We start from the raw sequence: 20,986 nt of genomic DNA, 5'->3' as shown, positions 1-20,986 counted from the left end.
CGCTTGAACCCAGGAGGCAGAGGTTGCAGTGAGACGAGATCATGCCATTGCACTGCAGCCTGGGTGACAGAGCAAAACCCTGTGTCAAAAAAAAAAAAAAAGAGAGAAACAGTTAACAACCTCCTGACAATCACCTGATGGTCTCCCAACACTCCTGGTGTGTGTTATGTGTTGGTGGGGAGCCCTCTCCTGCCCTGCTCATACCTGACTAGCTACCTAATGTAACAATTTGACTTAATAAGATTCCACTGACTGGCTGGGCGCGGTGGCTCCCATCTGTAATCCCAACTCTTGGGGAGGCCAAAGCAGGTGGGTCACTTGAAGTCAGCAGTTCGAAACCAGTCTGGCCAACGTGGCAAACCCTGTTTCTACTAAAAATACAAAAATTAGCCGGCGTGGTGGCACGAGCCTGTAATCCCAGCTACTTGGGAGGCTAAGGCAAGAGAATCGCTTGAACGCGGGAGGTGGAGGTTGCAGTGAGCTGAGATTGTGCCACTCCACTTCAGCCTGGGGGACAGAGCGAGACTCCGTCTCAAAAAAAAAAAAAAAAAAAAAAGATTCCACTGACAACACAAATGAATTGAAATACGTAATTTGATTAAAAATTAGAGATTCCCATGTCACGTAACAGTGATTTCACAGTGAGTTTTGAGTTTACACAGGGTTTACTAGTGAGGCCAGGACCAGAACATGAAAGATAATTGAATTGACCGTGAAGGTGTTCCCATCAGCTGTTCAGTCACTCTATAGGGGACTGGGTGGGAGCTTTCCCACAACTTCTGGAAACTCCTTGGTTTGCCTAGAGCTGTAAATCCAGGGTTCTCAGTTGCTGACTTCCATTCCTGCTGCCAGGATTGGCTGCTTGGTGATGGGAGGCTAGTGCAAACACCTGCAAAGCAGGTGGTCAGGGTAAATTTGTCTTACCATAAGACTTGTCTTATTATAAAAGTAACAATCAGCCAGGCACAGAGGCTCACTATAATCCCAGTACTTTGGAAGGCCGAGGTGGGTGGATCACCTGAGGCCAGGAGTTCAACACCAACCTGGCCAACATAGCAAAACCCCGTCTCTACTAAAAATAATTTTTTAAAAAAGTGAGCCAGGTGTGGTGGTGCATGACTGTAATCCCAGCCACTCAAGAGGCTGAGGCAGGAGAATCGCTTGAACCTGGGAGGCGAAGGCTGCAGTGAGCTGAGATCCTGCCACTGCACTCCAGCATAGGTGAGAAAGCCAGTGAGACCCTGTCAAAAAAAAAAAAAAAAACAGTACCAATTATGCTATGGTTTTGGGCTGGGAACAACTCTGTTTCCCCAGGAACTAGGGGATCTTGCTCCTTTTCCTGTTCTGATTCAAATGGAATGCCAGTGTGCAACTCCTAGGATTTGCTGCCATCTTCAAGATGTCAGATCTTAAATCTGGACAAGGAAGCTACACCACGCTTTTGGAACCATGCATATAATCCAGGTCTATTTATTGCTCTGATTGGCAGAGGAGTGCTTTTGGTGTTCCCAAGGTCGCCTAGATTTTCTCCTGTGTTATTCTCTAGGAATGCTATTAATTTACATTTTACATTTAGGTCTATGATCCATTTTGAAATAATTTTTGTGAAGGATGTAAAATCTGTGTCTAGATTAGTTTTTTTGTTATATGTATGTCCAATCGTTCTGGTACAATTTGTTGAAAAATACTGTGCTTTTTCCATTGAATTGCCTCTCCTCCTTTGTCAGAGATCAGTTGACTGTATGTGTGTGGATCTATTTCCCAGCTCTCTCTTCTATTCCATTGAGGTATTTGTCTTATTGCACAGATTGGAATTTCAGGGGAATTGTTGGACAATCTGTCTCAGGTGACAAAGGCAGAGCTGTCGGATCCCCAGCTAATTATTGACTTGGCTCACAGAAAAGACGTTGGATTATTTGTATAGTTTTACTCCATCATTTGCTGTCCCTTAAGCCCAGATGACACCAAGTCCATCTGAAGTGTTCATTCAGGCAAGTGTGGTTCTGAAATGGTGTGAAAGACCACTGACACAAAACCTCTCTTCTGGGAAACAGTTTGAATAATTTTTTTTTTTTTTTTTTTTTTTTTCGAGACAGAGTCCCGCTCTGTCGCCCAGGCTGGAGTGCAGTGGCACGATCTCGGCTCACTGCAACCTCTGCTTCCCGGGTTCAAGCGATTCTCCTGGAGGTGTGCGCAGCAGCAGCAGGGGGTCCCCAGCTAACCGCCAGAAGTAGCAGTTGCTAGAGAAGCATTCTGCCCGCTTCACTATGGCGGCGCTTCCTCCAGACTCCTGGCAGCCACCCAGTGTTTACTTGGAGACCAGCATGGGAATAATTGTACTGGAGCTGTACTGGAAGCAGGCTCCAAAGACCTGTAAGAACTGCTGAGATGGCTCACTGAGGTTACTAAGCGCTGGAATTACAGGCGTGAGCCACCGCGCCCGGCCACAGAAGAGAGGGTTTTGTTTGTATTTGGTGGGGTTCTCTCGGGGGTACCGAGGCTGAGGACTGGTGGATCGAGGCAGGTGGATCACTTGAGGTCAGGAGTTCGAGAGGAGCCTGGCCAACATTGTGAAACCCTGTCTCTACTAAAAATACAAAAATTAGCCAGGCAAAAAATTAGCCGGGCATGGTGGTGCTTGTCTGTAATCCCAGCTACTCAGGAAGCTAAGGCGGGAGAATTGCTTGACCTGGAAGTCAGAGGTTGCAGTGAGCCGAGATCGTGCCACTACACTCCCTTGAGGGAGCAGCCTAGGGATTAAGGCCCGCTGGCCCCGCGAGGTCAGCCAGGCCCGCATCATCCCCCAGTTACCTGCAGAGGGCGCCGCAGACACAGAGAGGCCGACGCCGAGGCCATCTAAGCTTCTGGGAAGGGGGTCCCAAAGGGAGCCCGCCGAGGTGGAGTTCAGAGGGCTTGGAAGGAAGAGGTGAGGACAGCTGAAAAGGAAACGCAAATTAAAAGAAGGGAACGAAGGCTGAGCGCGGTGGCTCACGCCTGTAATCCTAGCACTTTGGGAGGCCGAGGCGGGCGGATCGCTTGAGGTCAAGGATTCGAGACCATGCTGGCCAACGTGGTGAAGCCCCGTCTCTACTAAAAATACAAAAAAATTAGCCAGGCGTGGTGGCGGGTGCCTGTCATCCCAGCTACTCCGGAGGCTGAGGTGGGAGGATCGCTTGAGTCCGGGAGGTGGAGGTTGCAGTGAGCCGAGATCGCGCCACTGCACTTCAGGCTGGGCGACACAGCGAGACCTAGTCTCAAAAAATGATAAGGAAAAGAGAGAAGGGATGGCGGTGGGGGGGAGGGGGACGGTTCTTGTAACGATCCGAGAGGGGACCGCAGCACCTGTTACGCCCTCGAACCTCGGCCTCCTCATCTACAGAATGGACGCAGTCCACAGCGCGTGCTGCGGAAGCGCTGGAGCGCCGGTTCACGGGACACGGAACCATTGGCTAAGGGGGCGCTGGGAACGTGGAAGGTGCTCTATGCTGGGGCACTGCAGGGTGCTATTGGGCAGTAGGGTTGGAGTCAAATCTGGGTTGAAGTCCAACCTAGGTTGAAGTCCTGGCTGCCACCTGACTTCTGCGCCTCAGTTTGCTCATCAGTAAAATGGGGTTAAGGAGGCTGCCTCGCCCAGCTCCATGGAGCCGGTGGTGATGAAGGTCCTGGAGAAGCTGAACTCGAGCTTTGGGCTGCGTAGCTGGACCGGGCGCGGTGGGCGCGGCCTCCAGGAGGCCGGCACCAGGGGGAGCGGCGGGCCCGGGAGACACCCAGCCAGGAGGAGGAGGCCGAGCCTGCGCCGACTCCGCAGATGCCGCTCGGGTCTTCGTTGTCCCTCCGGGCGCCCGCCCTGGGGTCCTCCATCACCCGCCGTCACCTGGGCGCGGGGAAGCTTGCGGGAGGGGAGGCGGGGCTTGGCGGCAGCGGCTGGAGGGGGCCCGGGGAGCGGGGGCGGGGGCGGGCGAACGGAGCGCGGGGCTGGGGACCCGGGGTCCCAGAAGGGGGCGCGGGGACCGGGTTCCGAGGAGAGAGGGCCGGGGCGGGGCCGGGCGGACAGGGCTGGGGCGGAGGTCCGGGGGTGGGTCCGGCGGCCAGTCCGGCTCCGGGCGGCCAGAGCAGGGGGCGGGGGTCCGGGAGGAGGGGGGGGGGGTCCGGGAGGAGGGGGCGGGGCCGGGGGCGGGGCCGGGGTCGGCGCCCCGCGGGGAGGCCGGCCACGTGACGCCCGCGGCCCGGCGGGGCTGCCAGGCGGCGAGCGCCGCGGCGGCCCCGGGAGGTGGCGGCGGGCGCGAGAGCCTGGGCCGCGCGGGACTGACCGTCGGGGCCCCGGGACGGCGGCCCCGGGGCGCCCATGCCATGGAGAAGCTTGCGGCCGGGCTGGCCGGCCTGCGCTGGAGCATGGGCGCCTTCCCGCTCGACCTCATCGTCAGCCGCTGCCGCCTGCCCACGCTCGCCTGCCTTGGGCCAGGTACCGGGGTCGCTGGAGATGGGGACCGGGGTCCGCGGGGAAATGGTGGGCTCTCCAGGCGGGGGCCAGCGGGATCGTGAGGAGGGTGCGGCGCCCGCGCGCTCCTGGCTCCCCGGTGTGGGCCCCGAGCGCTTCCTGGCGCGCCTCCCGGGAGACGCGGGGCCCACCCGCCAGGTCCGCCTCCTGGGCCTCCGGGACAAGCACAGGCACAGACACCGGGGACAGGGCCCGGGACAGTTTTCCCGCCCAGCTGGAGTCCGGAAAGGGGCCGAGCCCCTGCTCCCGCCCCGTCGGTGTCCCCCTTTCCCCCGCTGCCCCTGGGCCCCCCGCCTCGGCCGCGCCCCCTCAGTCCCTTTGTCCCCGGCCTCTCACCTCTGTCTTCCCTCATCCCTGGTACCCGGACTCTGTCTTCCCCCTACCGCCACCCCCAGCCCTGCTCCGCCCCTCTGGGAACCCTTCTTGCACCTCCTTTCGATTCCTCAGGAGCAATTTCGGTCCTGGGGCGGGCAGGCCACCTTCGGGAGAGGCCGGCGGGAGCCGGGTCTGCCGCCCGGTGTGACCCCCAAACCCCCGGCCCTCCCCCGAATCTTGTCCCACTTCTTAATAGGATCTGGGGCCCCCAGCCGCTCGGCTGATGGAACCACTCATGGGGGCCCGAGAGGGTACCCCCGGGGGCTGCGTGGAGCGAGGGGACCGTTTCAGGGGAGGGGGGTGCTGCTTGGTTGGGGGATGGGCGGTAGCCGGGGCTGGCAGCCAGGCCGGGGGTTTTGTGTGTGAGAAGAATAGGGGTTTGGCCCGCGTTGGCATACTCGCTTCCCTGAATGCTAATGGGGCCCGCGGCCGCAGGCTCCTCTCCTCCCCTCGGGGCCCAGCAGCCCCTCCTCCGCGGCGGCCAGGAGTGGGCACAGTGGGCGTCAGCTGTCCCGGGAGCAGGCTCATGGGGGAGCATCGGCGCCCTGGCCGTCGGGCAGGCCAGCGTCTGTTTCTCTGGCACGGGGCAGAGTGGTCAGAGTGTGGTACTGTGTCCGCCTGTGAATGGGGGATGCTGCCTTGGGGTCTTCTGGCCACTTCCCACACATCCTTTTTGGCATCTCCCCTTTCTGGGCAGCTTTTCTGAGCTCCTCGGTCTGGGTACAGCCTCCTTTGGTCTCCCCTGCTACCTCGTGCCAACCCTGGCTTGTCTCCTACTGTGCACCTCATTATAATGGCCAGCCAGTTTATTGTCTTTCCACCTGGCTGTGGGCTCCTTGAGACCCGGCATCCTTGCCCAATAAAGATTATGGATTGAATGAATGAATGAATGAATGGGTGAGTGAATGAACAACTGGTGTGATGGCCCAGCTGTCTGTTGCGTGTGATGGTGTGTGGCTACGACTGGGTCACCATCAGGGTGTGAATGTCTGGTCAGAATTATATGGCTTGAAGGGTAGGTCCCTGTGTACCTGTGCATTTGGGAGGGGCCCCTTGGCCGGAGACTGAGTTGTGTCGTTTGGGTGACAAGCATCTGTCACTGTGGGCTATTGTGGTTCAGCTGTTGGTGGTCATGAGCCATGGTTACTGGTGTGTGCCCGTGTGGCTGTGGAAGATGGGGCTGAGACCCGGGACAGCTCTCAGAGGAGGGATCAGAGTTGGAGGAGAGCTTCTTGTGCCTCTGGAGGTGAGGAGGTGCAGAAGAAGGCTCAGACAACACCCCCAACACACACATAGCGGGGGCCAGGCCCTTCCTGAGCGTCTTGAACTGCCCCCCACCCTGCCACACACACACACACACATATCCGCCCACCCCACATGTACACACTTTATGGACCCCCCAGCCATCAGTGTAAACCATTTCCCATTTGATTCGCAGAAATTTTGTAAGTTGTGCCTGAAGGAGCAAGGAAGGAGTTGCTCCCCACCCCTACCCTCCCCACCAGCTGCAGCCAGGACATGGCCCCTTTTGCCTCCTGGAAGCTGGGCCGCCCCTCCTGCTCCCCTGGAAACTGTTGCTGGGGTTGGAGCCTCCAGGCCCAGACCCCTCCCAACTCCCAACACCTCTGCCCCAGAGCAGCTTTCCCCAGGCCCCAGGGCTGGGCCTCCCACTCCTGCCTTCTAAACCTGCTCTCTCAACCCCTCCAACCCTCAGCCATCACCCCTGTAATTGGGAGGATGAGGGGCATGGGGAGGGGGTGTCAAGGAGCTGCTTCTCTGAGATGGGGTTGGTGGTTTCTGGGGACTTCCCCACTCTCCTTTGAGGTCCCCTGAACAAGGCAGTGGGTGGAAAGGAAGGGCTGCCCTTGGGAGAGGCAGTAATCAGCTGCTCTAAGCCCTGTCACTCTCTTGACCTGAGCAACCCGTGGCTCTGGGGGAGCTCTCATAGCTGGGACCTTATAAGGGACAGTCCCATCTGGGCCCTCTCCACTGCCCCAACAGGGCCCTTCTTGCAGGGCCTAGGCCCTGACTGGAAGGCTGAGGCCCAGCTCCAGCATCTCCTGCTCAATAAAGTCTCCCTTCGCCACTCCACCCCCAGCTGGAACCTGCTGCTCCCCAGACATGCTCCAGTCAGTGCCTCAAACTTGCCTAGTCTTTGGTACATCTCTGCCCACCTCCCCAGGGGCCTAAGGACTCCTGGAGGGCAGGGGCTGTCTGGGCTTATCCATGGGGAACTCCCAGCCCCAGCTCAGAGCTAGAGGCAGCAGGCATTCCAGCCACTGATGAACGAGGGGCCCTGTCAGGAGTCACAGCCCTGAGAGGCTCACAGCCAGCCCCACAGCCCCAGGCCCCAGCTGGCAGCCTGCCTGTCCCTTGAGCTTTGCTGACCTGGGCAGGGATTGTGGGGAGCTGTCCCTCAGGGGGGTGGTCTTGGTGAGGAGGTCACCCTGTCTGTTCTTTCTGCCCCTCCTAATGTCCTGTCTTCCTTCCCCTCCTCCTCTGTCCTCCTCTCCCCTCCCAGGGGAGTACGCTGAGGGCGTCAGTGAGCGAGACATCCTGCTCATCCACTCCTGCCGCCAGTGGACAACGGTGACAGCTCATACCCTGGAGGAGGGCCACTATGTCATCGGGCCCAAGATTGACATCCCCCTGCAGTACCCAGGTGTGCCCAGCCAGGAAAAGATGTCATAAAGCCTGCGGGGGGTGTAGGCAGGAGGGGTTGGGGCCAGGGGTAGGGGGAACGCTGTGACTAGCGAGGCGGTGATTACGGTCAGGGTTGGAGTCAGGGCCCGGCAGTTTTCATTCTGTTCTGTGGCGCTCTGGGTTTCTGGAGAGGTGGCTCACAGGTTTTTTGATTCACATTTTATTTTAAAGTAGATTTGAAACTAATGATTAAAAAATACCCACACTCTTAAATTACTACAAATCAGAGCTTAACCCTAATCAGAGGCCTTCAGGGTATACCTTCAGCTGCCACACTTACCCTTTTTTGTGCAGACCCTCCAAGAGAACACGTCCTGCCAGGACCTTTTCAGTACTGTGCACCAAACGCCGCAGAAACCAGCGAATGCCCAAGCTGATTACATGGCTGCGCCTCTCCGCACTGATCCTGTTTTTCCCAATTTTTGCAGTAAACCTATTGTTTCCATTGGTTGACTTTATAAGTTAATGTTAAAAATTTTAGACTTTTAAAGATTATGCTAATGGCTACCTTTATTAGTTTTATAAGTGATGTTGACATATAATAAGAGTTTGTTTGAAGAAATGATTCTGTTAACAAAAAAGGAAGTACAGCCCCTTCATTTTATAGATGATGAAATGGAGGGCTTAGGGGAGGAGGTGACTTGCCCCTTGTCACACAGCTAGGAAAGGAAGAGCATGGCCAGATCCAGGTATCTCAACTGAGGGCTGGTGTCTGCTGCACCACACCAGGAGCATGTGGTTGCTGTCCCCTGTGTGGGAGGGATGGGATTCTGGTGGCCCCATCCCAGAGATGTCCCCGTGCGAGCCCCGGATCCCACAGCTGCCATGTGTTAAGCATGTGCTGCATTCCATACGCTGGGCCGAACATTTTTGCCATTTCATCCTCATGGCAACCTGATGAGAAAGTCTTATCAACTCCATTTAACTCACCAGGAAACTGAGGCTCCAGGAGTTTCAGTGGCTTGCCCAGTGCCGTGTTTTTTGTTTTTTGTTTTTGTTTTTAGAGATGGTCTCCTTATGTTGCCCAGGATGGTCTCAAACTCCTGGTCTCAATGAAGCTTCCTGCCTCAGCCTCCCAGAGTGCTGGGATTATAGGTGTGAGTCACTGCGCCAGGCCCAGTTCTGTGTGCGTGTGTGTTTTCTGTTGCTCGGGCTGGAGGGCAGAGGCGCCATCTTGGCTCACTGCCTCTGAGGTTCAAGCGATTCCCCTGCATCAGCCTACCAAGTAGCTGGGATTACAGGTGCCTGCCACCACGCTCGGCTAAGTTTTGTATTTTTAGTAGAGACAGGGTTTCACCATGTTGGCCAAGCTCGTCTCAAACTCCTGACCTCAAGTGATCCAGCCGCCTTGGCCTCCCAAAGTGCTGGGATTACAGGTGTGAGCCACTAAACCCAGCCTAGTTCTGTGTTTTTAACTGCTGTGCCCAGCTGCTCCTGACAACCCTCTCACCAAGGCTGGGAAGCCTTTGAGTTGGGAAGGCCCCATTGCTTGCTCACAGGTAGCCCTGCCCCCTCTGACCCTGGGTCTCCCTGAGCCAGGAGGACAGGACTGAGCCCTTTACAGAGGCTTCTGTCTTTTATAACCTGTGGAGTTGGTACCTGTGTACTAACCTTTAAAAGATATGGAAACTCACTCAGATGTCTTTCTGACCTGGGGTTCTGTCTTGGGCTTGGAGCCCCCTGGGGGCCTGCTCAAGCTAGAAGTTTCCCAGCTTGGTTGGGGGAGGTCCCAGGTCTTCTTGGGATGAAAAAAGCAAAGGTTGCCTGAGCAGTGGCTGGTATATGTAATCCTAGTGCTTTAGGAGACTGAGACAGGAGGATCCTTTGAGGCCAAGAGTTCCAGGCCAGCGTGGGCAACATAGCAAGAACAGTTCTCTGCAAACAAAACCAAAACCAAGCAAACAAACAAAGAAAACTCCAACAATAAATAAATTAGCTGGCGTGGTGGTGCAGGCCTGTCGTCTGGCTAAAGGGGAGGCTGAAGCCAGGTGGGGGGATCCCTTTAGTCCAGGAGGTTGAGACTGCAGTGAGTTATGATGGTACCCCGACATTCCAGCATCTAAAATAAATAAAAATTAAAAAGAGAAAGAAAGGTTGGGAAAATCCCTCACTGAAAAAAAACGTGACTTTAGGGACTTCATTTTGGTTGTGTCATTAAAACTCTGGGAACCCGAGGCACAGTCTCCCAGGGAACCGTGGGTCCGGGGGCTCCTAGCTCTTCCTCCCATCTCTCTGGCGCCCCTGCGTGCCTGTGTACGGTGGTGGTCTTGGGGGGCGCGGCCCCAGCCCCATCTTTCCGCGGGGCTGCTGCTGTCCATCCGCACGGGGGAGGGGAGGCGGAGGGGGAGGCCCCTAGGAGGGCGAAGGCCGGCGGGTTAACGAGGAGGCGCTGAGTGCACGGCTGGGCTCCAGGCTGATTTCTCCTAATGAATTAATAATAGCGCTGGGCGGGCGGGGGCGGGCGGGGGCGGCCGGCTGCGGACCGGCGAGAGAGCCGCGGGGAAGGCCAGGGAGGGAGGAGGACGGCGCCCCGCGCGGGGTGGGGCTGGGGGCACTGCCGGTGACTCGGTCTCCAGGCTGCGGCGCTCTGCTCTGGGAGTCAGGGAGACCTGGCCAGGCCCCGTACTGTCCCCCCTCCCAGCCCCTGCCCCCGGCCCCGGCCCAGCGGGAGGGGCCAGGCGTCTTCCCTGAGCATGGGGCCACTTCCCCAGTGTTGGCCTTGTTTCCTGCTCAGCATTTGGCAGATGCGCCTCTGGCCAGCGGGATGTTTCCATTTTACAGATGGGAAATCCGAAGCCCAGAGAGATTAAATAATTTGCCCAAGGTCACACAGCTGGCTAGTGGCCGGGTGGGATTCAGCCAGATTTGTTGCACTCTAAAACCTGAGCTTTTACCCATGTTCTTTACTGAGTGTGTGCTGTGGGGAAGGCATGGAGATGGGTGGTCAGCAAGCCCCTGCCACAGCCCAGGTGCTTGGGGCTGGAAGGGAGGAGTGAGGCAGCCATGTGTTCTGACGGCAAGGACAAGGATGAGGGGCAGGTCAGGATGGGGCAAGTCCCTAGAGCCGTGGGGGACATCAGGTCCCATATAGGGGGAGGCAGGAGAGGAAGCCGCCCCTGAGCTGGCGGGGAGGAAAAGGCTTCCAGGGTACAGAGCATCACTCCCTGGAGGGCTCCCTTCCTTCCTCCCGCAGTAATGACCGGCGCTGGGCTTAAGGCTGCCGCGGAGGGGATGGTGCTGGATGCCATGGTTACATCGATCTTCCCTGCCACATCCTCCCCCAGCTCCAGCCCTGACTTGGCTCCAAGTCTCCCCACAGGGGGCAGTGGGCATTGCTCCCTGCCTGGCTACTTGTGGTTGGGGCAGGGGCAGGGGTGGGGGGTTGTGTGTGGACTTGGGGGAGGAGGCCGGGGTGAGGGGAGTGGGGCTACTCAGTGCCTGCAGTTCCTGCTTCCCAAGTCCTAGACCCCTGCTTCTTGCCTGCCCCCGTCCACATTTTTCCGCTGTTGCCTTCTAGGGCTGTGGCACTTCAGAGGCCTCTTCCCAGGTGGGTCCCAGGGTGGGGAGGGCAGGCCTGGGGGCTCCCCCACCAGCATTCTCCTGGCCATTCCCCTTGTTCTGGGCTGTCATTTCTCTCCCTGCTCAGTGATGATGCTTCAGGCCCTGCCCTCTGCTCCTCTTACCCTGCACCATGGGTGTCTTCATCTGGGTCTCTGGCTGGGTTTGGGGGTCCCCAGGAACCCCCGGCACTGCATACACAAGTGTGCATGTGTTCATGCTAGGATCACAGTGTGCGCATTTTTCTGGGATGAACATCCCCAAAGTGTCAAGCCCCCTGCTCTTCCTCTTCCCTGAGCCATCTCACTTGCCTCACAGCCGCGGCTGCCACCTGTGGGCTGGTGACCTTCAGTCTGTTTCACTGGCCAGATGTCCCCAAGTTCTGCACACACACTGGTGGCACCCACCCTGGGAGCACCACCTGAAGGCCCCTTCCTTGGCCTCTCCAGTATCTGCCTTGGTCCCACAACATGTTCCTTCTGGGTTCCCAGTTTTGGTTAACAGCTCTGCCATCTCCTTTTCTTTTTTTTTTTTTTTTTTTTGAGACAGAGTCTCGCTCTGTTGTCCAGACTGGAGTGCAGTGCTGTGATCTTGGCTCACTGCAACCTCCGCCTTCCAAGTTCAAGTGATTCTCCTGCCTCAGCCTCCCAAGTAGCTGGGACTACAGGTGTGTGCCACCACACCCAGATAGGTTTTTGTATTTTTAGTAGAGATGAGGTTTCACCATGTTGGCCAGGCTGGTCTTGAACTGCTGACCTCAAGTGATCTGCCCACCTTAGCCTCCCAAAGTGCTGGGTTACAAGCGTGAGCCACCGTGCCTGGCCTGCCATCTCCATTTCTGACCAGGCTGGTGGCCTGAGTACATCATCCTGAGTCCCTTCCTTCCCCAACTGCCCCTTATTCAGTCACCCAAGCCTGCTGGGTCTCCCTTCCCAGTGTCTCTTGGTCTGTTTCTGCTATTCCCTAGCTCTTCTCTAGAACCCCTTACTGGTTCGTTTACCTGACTGGTCTCTTGGTTATTTTAATAGAGCTGAACCTGGATCATGGTATTTTTTTGCTCGAAACACTCCAGTGGGTCTCATGTTGTACAGAATAGTCTCACCGCTTTAAGCAAGGCATTCAGAGCCTCTCAAATCCCAGTTGCTGTCTGCATCCCCTCCTGTCCTCCCTCTCCCTAAGTCCTTCCCTGCAGGCACACACCATCTGGGGCAGGTGGTCTGATTTTGTGTCTCTGTGTCTTTGTTTAAACTGTTTCTTCCACAGGGAATGCTCATTCTGTGAATTCCCTTTCATTCTTAAGGTGCAGCTCAGTGATCTCTCAGATTCCGCCAGGCAGGTTTCTCCTACCCAGCTGTCTTCTAACTCTTTTGTCACAAGTCTGTTGTAGCACTTATCACATCCTACCATCATTGGGTACTCATCGTCTCACCCACTATATCTGGATTTCTTTAAGGGCAGACTGTATTTTACACAGATTTGTACCCTGTGTGTGGCCTACCATAGTCTGACACATAGTGAGTGCTCCATCAATATCTGTGCAATGATTAAATGAATGAACTGTGACAGAAGCAACTACCAAGGGGGCTTCAGAAGCTAAAGAAGGCCCAGCACGGTGGCTCACACCTGTAATCCCAGCACTTTGGGAGACCATAGTAGGAGGATCGCTTGAGCCCAGGAGTTTGAGACCAGCCTGGGCAACATCATGAGACCTCATCTTTAATAGAAATAAAAAGTTAGCCAGGCATAGTGGCACATGCCTGTGGTCCCAGCTACTTGAGAGGCTGAGGCAGGAGGATCCCTTGAGCCCAGGAGGTCAAAGCTGCAGTGAGTTGTGATCATGCCACTGTACTCCACCCTGGGTGACAAAGCAAGACCCTGTCTCAAAAAACAAAAACACCCAGAGGCTAAAGAGTCACCTTGTCTTCTCTCGACTTGTTCCCTCACCTATTCACGGCTCTCTTCCTACTGTCTAAAGCCTGAGAAAAGGCCATCCATCGGATGCCAGGGCGGCTCAGAGCTTGTCTTTGTGCTCCTGTGGGTATGCATAGAAAAGGTGAGGTGAGGTAGCTTACACAGGGATGGCAGCTTCACAGACTGGCAATTCACTTCTGTAAAGTCTGTGTCTCCTAGGGGCATGTGCTGAGCTTGGCAAAGCACACAGCCCCAGACTGCAGGTTGGGAAGGCCTCCTCTCAGGGAGGTAGGTGGCTTTGCTGGGTTCAGGTCAGAGCCTCTGGGAGAGTAGGACTGGATATCGGAGCAGGGCAGGGTGTAGGAACAGAGCTGGGGTCAGAGTGGCTCTCCCAGAGCCTTCAAGGGCTGCTCCAGGCCCTCATTGGCCCAGTGCCACTTCCATGCGGATGAGCAGCCCAGGGCGAAGCAGAGGATGCCAGATCCAGGTAGGGCCCACAATCATCTGTCCCCACCCCCTCAGATGAGGACCCAGAGGCCCAGAGAGGGAAAGGAACTTGTCACGGCAAATCAGAGGTCAGGCTGGGACCGAGCAAGGAGCCAGCATCCTGGTACCACACCGATAGTTGATCAGAGGCCAGCTCTGTGTCCACATGTTTGGGGCTATTTGCAATTGGGTTCTCTGGGCAGGCAGCCGCTGCCTCGCTGCATACCCACAGGCTGTCTCTGGGGTGAGGGCTGGGCTGTAGATGCTAGGGATCTGTGCTCACCTTGCTGAAGTTGGAGCCAGATGACCAGCCCCCTTCAGCCCATGCCAGTGGAAACCTGCCCTTTGGCCTTCCTTAGTTCCTGAGGGACTGGCTGAGATTATGCTAGCAGGGGACCACGAAGCCTCTTGGGATGCAGGCAGGCTCACTCCAGCAACTTTTGTCACCCACTATGCAGGGAAGTTCAAGCTCCTGGAACAGGCCCGGGATGTGCGGGAGCCAGTGAGGTACTTCAGCAGCGTGGAGGAGGTGGCCAGTGTCTTCCCTGACCGCATCTTCGTGATGGAAGCCATCACCTTCAGCGTCAAGGTCAGTCACTTTGTCACCAGGTGTGGTGTCCCCACACTACTCCTTGCCTCAGGGGCAACCCTGACCCTGGTTGGAAGGTTGCCCTCAGGATCCAAGAAGGAGAGTGGCTCCTGGGGACCCCTTAGGGGCCTTTGGCACAATTGAGCCATGTCAGAAGAGTGGGGAATAGGACCCACTGGGCTGAAGGACTTCCTGCGAAAGGTAGTGAAGAAGGAAGGGGTGTCTGGAAGGGTCATGTTCTGACTTGGAGACTTTTCAGGGCAACCTGTCCCTAGCTGCCCCAGCACCCACTTGTAGAGGTGGTGGTTGTGGTAAGCAGGCAGTGTAAATAGACCCCTGCTGTGGGGTGGGAGCAGTGGCTCATGCCTCTAATCCCAACACTTTGGGAGGCTAAGGAGGGAGGATCGATTGAGGCCAGAATCGGGCAACATGGAGAGACCCTGTCTCTACAAAAAATGTTAAAAAATTAACTGGGCATGGTGGTGCACATCTATAGTCCTAGCTACTTGGGAGGCTGAGGCAGGAGGACTGTTGCCAGGAGTTTGAGGCTGCACTGAGCTGTGAATGTGCCACTGCCCTCCAACCTGGGCGACAGAGCAAGACCCTGTCTCTAAAAACAAAAACAAAAACAAAAAAAAAAAAACCAAACTAAAAACAGTCCCTGCTGTGTACAGATAGTGCTGTTCTGTTTACAAACCCTTTTCTTATCCATCAATTCATTTCTCTTCACGTAGCCTTGTTGGATGGGCAGGGCATTATGATCTCGAAAATGGTAAAGACAATGATAATAAAAGTCGCCATTTACTGTATACTTTAAAATACGTTGCTGATCCAAGTAGCGGAGAAGAAAAGAAAAATATGTTACTGCACATACAGTCTTTTTAATCCTACAGCAGTTCTTCGAAGTAAGAGTTATCAGATATGGTCGCTAAGGTGTGGAGGGGCAACTCATTTAAGGTGGCACAGCTGCTAGTCGTCTCTCCAGGATGAACGTGGATCTCTTGGCCTACAGCCCATGCTTTCCATCTGGTCCGAGCCCTGGGAGGGCGGAAGAGGAAGGCTGTTTTCCCTTTCCAGTCTCTGGGAGCTGGCCGCGTGGCTTTCCCTGGGACCTGGCTAAGGCCCTGCCCTGTCTCTGGGATCCCCAGGTGGTGTCGGGCGAGTTCAGCGAGGACAGCGAGGTGTACAACTTCACGCTGCATGCGGGCGACGAGCTTACTCTTATGGGCCAGGCGGAGATCCTGTGCGCCAAGACCACCAAGGAGCGCTCGCGCTTCACCACCCTCCTGCGAAAGCTGGGCCGGGCCGGTGCGCTTACCGGGGTGGGAGGTGGCGGCCCGGCGAGCGCGGGGGCCGCGGGAGGCAGCGGCGGCGGGGGCGCCAGGCCGGTCAAAGGCAAGATGCCCTGCCTCATCTGCATGAACCACCGCACCAACGAGAGCCTGAGCCTACCCTTCCAGTGCCAGGGCCGCTTCAGCACTCGCAGCCCGCTGGAGCTGCAGATGCAGGAGGGCGAGCACACGGTGCGCGCCATCATCGAGCGCGTGCGGCTACCGGTGAACGTGCTGGTGCCCAGCCGGCCGCCGCGCAACCCCTACGACCTGCACCCGGTGCGGGAGGGTCACTGCTATAAGCTGGTTAGCATCATCTCCAAGACGGTGGTGCTCGGGCTGGCGCTGCGCCGCGAGGGCCCGGCGCCGCTGCACTTCCTGCTGCTCACGGACACGCCGCGCTTCGCGCTGCCGCAGGGCCTGCTGGCCGGGGACCCGCGCGTCGAGCGCCTGGTGCGCGACAGCGCCTCCTACTGCCGCGAGCGCTTCGACCCCGACGAGTACTCCACGGCCGTGCGCGAGGCGCCTGCCGAGCTCGCCGAAGACTGCGCCAGCCCGCGCCGCGCGCGCCTCTGCCTGCCCGCGCCGCGCGTCCCCGGGCTCGCCCGAGCCCCCGGCCCGCTAGCGCCCGCTCCTGCCGGCGAGGGCGACCAGGAGTACGTTAGCCCCGACTGGGCAGCCGCGCCCGAGCCCGTCGCGCCGCCCGCCGAGATCCCGTACGAGGAGCTGTGGGCTCACCAGGGGCCCGAGGGCCTCGCCCGGCCGCCCCCGGGGCCCGACCTCATCTCCTTCGGGACCGCGGGACCGCCGCGTCGGGAGCCGGAGGCGCCGCCGCCCCCAGTCCCTCCCAAATCGGAGGCGGTGAGTGAGCGCGCTGGGGGACGAGTCCCGGGTCCAGCCAGGGCCCAAAGCCCTCTCTCCTGAGCCCCGGCCCAGGAGTATGTGGCAGATGAGGTGGCGGGGTGGGGAAGGGGAGAAGGAAAGGGCAGAGCCATGCCAGGCAAGAGCATTTGTAGTAAGGGGCACTGGGGCGGACGGTGGCGGGGGAGCTGTGGGACAGAGAGGCGTGTAGGTCCCCAGCCTCAGAGGATTTGAGAGAAGCCCCGAAACACTGTTACCCAGAAGGTTCCACAGAACAGGGGTCCTTTAAGTTGTTCCGTGAAAAGAAGTTTCCTTGGCGAAGTAAGCTTAGAGATGCTGTGAGTGATTGCCAGCCCTTTTTCCCTCCTCCTTGTGTTGGAGTCACAGAGCATTGGTATATTAAAAGCTCTGAGAAGTCCTGCACTAAGGAATCCTGTTTATCAGAACGTTTTCTCCCTGCCCGTAACACCCGTCAGCATCCCATGGAGTCCTCTTTGGGGTACGCGACCTGTAGGGAGGGATGCAGGTGGCAGACGCTTCCTTACCTCGGTTCCCTCGGCCTTCCTTTGTCCTCTGCTTTCTCTCCTTTTCCTTGAGGAGAGAGCACGTCTGCTTAAACTGTTTTGATCTACCTCTGTATTCTTTTTCTTAACATTCATAATGGGTTTCCAAGGAACAGGAAGGAGGCTGTGCGTGCGTTGGGACAGGGTGTGGGTGCGTGAGATAGGCTAGGAAGGGTTAGGTGGCTGGCTGACTGGATGAGCAGTTGGGGTGCAAGGCAGCCTATTGGCAAAGTGGGGCAAGTGTCAGGCCCAGACAGCCCCCTTGCCCAGCTGCTTGGGAAGGGGAAGATAAGGAGTGCCAGCTGTTTGGAGTCGAGGTGGAGTCACCGCCTGGGAAGGGAAAGATAAGGAGTGCCAGCTGTTTGGAGTCGAGGTAGAGTCACCGCCTGGGAAGGGGAAGATAAGGAGTGCCAGCTGTTTGGAGTCGAGGTGGAGTCACCGCCCTCTGCTTGTAGGTGAAGGAGGAGTGCCGCCTGCTCAACGCCCCTCCAGTGCCTCCCCGGGGTGGCAATGGCAGTGGCCGGCTCTCCGGCAGCCCCCCGGTTCCCCCTCGCTTCCCCAAGCTGCAGCCGGTACATTCCCCCAGCTCCAGCCTCTCCTACTACTCCTCTGGCCTCCAGGATGGGTGAGTCCCTGCCTTCCCTTGGTCCTCAGTTCTAAGGTAGATCGAGGCAGGGAAGGGTGAGGAGGGGGGACTATGGTGCTGAGGAAGAGAAACTGTTCAGGCCTGGGAAGTTCCGAGGGTGCAGGTCCATGTGCAGTGGCTGAGGGAGGGGCATGGGTGTCTGGGTGTCTTGGGACCTGGGGCCCAGTGGCCTGTTCTGCCCACTCCAGCTTCTTTCTCTCTTAAATGTTGAGGAACAGATGGGAACATTGCCCTGGTCCCCTCAAGGTGGGGACTTGGCTGCAGGATAGAGGGAAGAGAGCTCCTTGCTGTTTTGAAATATTTATTAGGTTTAGGCTGGGCACGGTGGCTCATGCCTGTAATCTCAGCACTTTGGGAGGCCGAGTTGGGTTGAATCACTTGAGGTCAGGAGTTCAAGACCAGCCTGGCTAACATGGTGAAACTCCATGTCTTCTAAAATACAAAAATTAGCCGGGCATCATGGCACGTGCCTATAATCCCAGCTACTCAGGAGGCTGAAGCAGGAGAATCGATTGAACCTGGGAGGCGGAGGTTGCAGTGAGCCAAGACTGCACCACCGCACTCCAGCCTGGGCGACAAAGCGAGACTCCATCTTAAAAGAAAAAAAAAAAGAAGAAATTTTTATTAAGTTCAGTTTCATTTGGTTTTTCCCCTATGTTTTCTGACCTGGGCTGGGGGATGCTGGAAGGAAGAACAGGGCCATTCCGGGGGGTCTTGGACTGGGGCTGGGGTGCAGGCCCGTGTTGCTGAGGTCACGGTGGTGCTTGGCTGCATTGCATGTGTGACCCTGTCATGTTCCCTCCCGCTCAGCCTCACCTGTCCTATGTGTGTGTGTCTGTCTGTGTCCACAGGGTGGGTTCCCGCAGTGGCAGTGGCTCCCCATCACCGGACACGTACTCTCTCTATTGCTACCCATGCACCTGGGGAGACTGCAAGGTGGGCGAATCCTCTAGCCGCCCAGCCCCCGGACCCCTACCCTCAACCACACAGCCCAGCCAGGCCTCCCGGGCCCTCACAGAGCCTCTGAGCGGTCGAGCCGCCTCCCTTCTGGGGGCTGACACCCCTGTTAAGACCTACCACAGCTGCCCTCCTCTATTCAAGCCCTCACACCCCCAGAAGCGCTTTGCTCCATTCGGAGCTCTCAACCCTTTTTCCGGGCCTGCCTACCCCTCAGGCCCTTCAGCGGCCTCCTCTTCTGGCCCCACAACCACCTTGGGTCCTGTGGCTACCTCTGGCCCTGCATATTCCCCAGGCCCGGCCTCGCCAGGCCAGGCCTATTCAGCTGCTCCCCCCGCCTCCTGCGCCCCCTCCTCCTCCTCCTCTTCTGAATGGCAGGACCCAGCCCTGGAGCCCTTCGATCCCTTTGAGCTGGGGCAGGGCAGTTCTCCAGAGCCTGAGCTGCTGCGTTCTCAGGAGCCCAGAGCCGTGGGGACACCTGGGCCTGGACCCCGCCTTTCCCCACTTGGCCCCCCCAAGGCCTTTGAGCCTGAAGGTTTGGTGCTGCGCCAGGTCCCCACCCCACTGTCACCAGCTGCTCTGCAGGGACCTGAGGCAGGAGGAGGACGACTTTTTCTAACCCAAGGGCGCCTGGAAGGGCCTCCTTCCAGTCCCCGGGATGGAGCCACAGGCTTTGGAGTCCGGGATGCCTCCTCCTGGCAGCCCCCTGCTGACCTGTCTGCACTCTCCCTGGAGGAGGTCTCTCGCAGTCTGCGTTTCATCGGGCTCTCAGAGGATGTCGTGAGCTTCTTTGCCCGAGAACGCATCGATGGTAGCATCTTCGTGCAGCTCAGTGAGGACATCCTGGCAGATGACTTCCACCTCACCAAGCTGCAGGTCAAGAAGATCATGCAGTTCATCAAAGGCTGGAGGCCCAAGATCTGAACTGCCCAGCTGGAGCTGCACAGCTGGAATGCTGGCATGGGGGCCCCAGGGACAGCACTTGGGAGGAGCAGGTGCTGCCTGCAGGGAGGATCAATGTCGAGACAGACTGCTCGGCAGCCACTGGGTGGATCCAGGGGAGATGCACGTGGAAATGTGATCCTCTGGGCTCAGACCCCTGCACGGGACAGCTTGCCTTTGAGTGTGCAGAATACATGGGAAAGGGGCTGGGGGCACCACTGTGTACCTGAGCCCAGTAAGGCATTTGCTGTGATTCCCACAATGGGGTCAAAAGCTGGCCTTCAGGGTGACCTAACACCACCTCATGCCCTGCTATAGACCTTCACAAATGACTTCCACTGCTCAAGCCTGTAGGCTCTGTTTAGAGACAAGATGGCCGGTAATTTAAGCACAAATTTCCCAAGTGCCCACTCTCCTTTGTGCTCTGTGGGCTTTTGGCCTAAAGCTGCCCCAGAGTGAGGGTATAGATGTCTGTGTCTCTGGGATGCCTTTCCTTTCCCCCTCTGCTCCACTGCGGTTGGGGGGCCTGGCCCTGCACACAGGTGAGTTGTGTACAAGCCGAAGCCATGGCACCTCAGAAGCTCCACCTGTGGGTCCTGGTTCATGGGTGACGGCTTTGGAAGAGCACAGCTCTGCTATTGACCCGACCCACTTATCTAGTTAGGAAGCCAGACACTGCCCAGATGGCTCTAGCACCCTGGCTTCCCCTCTGACTTTACTGCAACTAGTTATCCATCCGTCAGGTGGGTTCAGTCTCAGAATACTGTCTCCGTGGAAGAGCAGGTCGATTTAGGTCAGCTTCTCCTTGATTCTAGAAACAAGTGGTAGTCAACCACCCCCAATTCTGCCAATCTCTTGCTCCCATCATTTGGCTCTGACAATATGATTTTTGGTGTTTTTCCCTGTCACTGGCACAGGAGGGTACACTTGGGAGAGCGTGGTCCTGGAGCTCAGTCCTGCACTTGTTCACGTGCTTCAGAGCAGGCCTTTGTGCCCTTGAATCTCAAACATGGGGATCTGCTTGGTACCCAGAGCTCTGGTCATTGTGTCCAACCACACACCCCACCCTACCCCTGTGCCCTCCATCTCACCCAGAACCATAGGGTGCCCACTAGTGTCAGGGTCCAAGGTGCCAGCCTTCTCTTCTGCCTTACCTAGTCTACCTATTTATTTCCTCTACTTTTTATCTTAAGAGTAGCTAAGCCATGCTGGTGCCCATACTCCAAGCAGGCTGCCTCAGCTCAGAGAAGTGGTCAGAGAGTAGAGCACAAAACCTGTGATGTGGGGACATTTAGTTTTCTTGCAGATCATTTAAAGAATCCTCAAGGACTAGTGAAATAAATGCTAGACTGCTGAAGACTAGTACAAGTGGCATTCTGGGTGCCAGCTGCTTTCTTCTTTTGAAAACAAGGCCATGGGGACCCATGGGCAGTGTATATGCCTTCAGGCAGGAGAGGACTGATGGAGGAATGATGTGTGCGTGTGGCCATTCCCATGTCTGCGGAGGTGGCTGGTGGCAGCCTTCATTCCCTTCTGCAAGGCCGTTGCCAGCCCCTCCCTACCCTA

General features: G+C 57.2%; 1 protein-coding gene and 1 long non-coding RNA gene across 3 annotated transcripts; one reads left to right on the top strand and one right to left on the bottom strand.

Moving 5' to 3' along the window:
- Nucleotides 1-1,111: 1,111 nt before the first annotated feature.
- LOC126933687 (uncharacterized) lies at nucleotides 1,112-3,827 on the bottom strand. The gene is made up of 3 exons (XR_007718701.1): nucleotides 3,549-3,827; nucleotides 2,812-2,936; nucleotides 1,112-1,241 (listed from the first exon to the last, which is right to left on the bottom strand). It is a non-coding gene; the product is annotated as an uncharacterized LOC126933687 (long non-coding RNA).
- Nucleotides 3,828-4,181: 354 nt separating this feature from the next.
- GAREM2 (GRB2 associated regulator of MAPK1 subtype 2) lies at nucleotides 4,182-20,794 on the top strand. 2 transcript variants are annotated; one of them, XM_050753636.1, is made up of 6 exons: nucleotides 4,182-4,462; nucleotides 7,395-7,535; nucleotides 13,990-14,120; nucleotides 15,269-16,312; nucleotides 17,331-17,500; nucleotides 18,373-20,794. In XM_050753636.1, exons 1-6 carry the CDS (start codon nucleotides 4,351-4,353, stop codon nucleotides 19,400-19,402), a joined length of 2,628 nt encoding a protein of 875 aa, XP_050609593.1. In that variant the 5' UTR covers nucleotides 4,182-4,350; the 3' UTR covers nucleotides 19,403-20,794. The 2 variants fall into 2 exon arrangements, with proteins under 2 accessions (XP_050609593.1, XP_050609592.1); XM_050753635.1 differs by lacking the exons at nucleotides 4,182-4,462; nucleotides 7,395-7,535 and adding an exon at nucleotides 11,757-13,532 and having other exon boundaries at nucleotides 18,373-18,457; nucleotides 18,857-20,794.
- The last annotated feature ends 192 nt before the right edge of the window (nucleotides 20,795-20,986 follow it).

The sequence above is a fragment of the Macaca thibetana genome, chromosome 13 (assembly GCF_024542745.1).
Source record: "Macaca thibetana thibetana isolate TM-01 chromosome 13, ASM2454274v1, whole genome shotgun sequence".
Lineage (NCBI taxonomy): Eukaryota > Metazoa > Chordata > Mammalia > Primates > Cercopithecidae > Macaca > Macaca thibetana.
The sequence above is the reverse complement of the archived record's forward strand: the minus strand, read 5'-3'. Positions and strand labels throughout refer to the sequence as shown.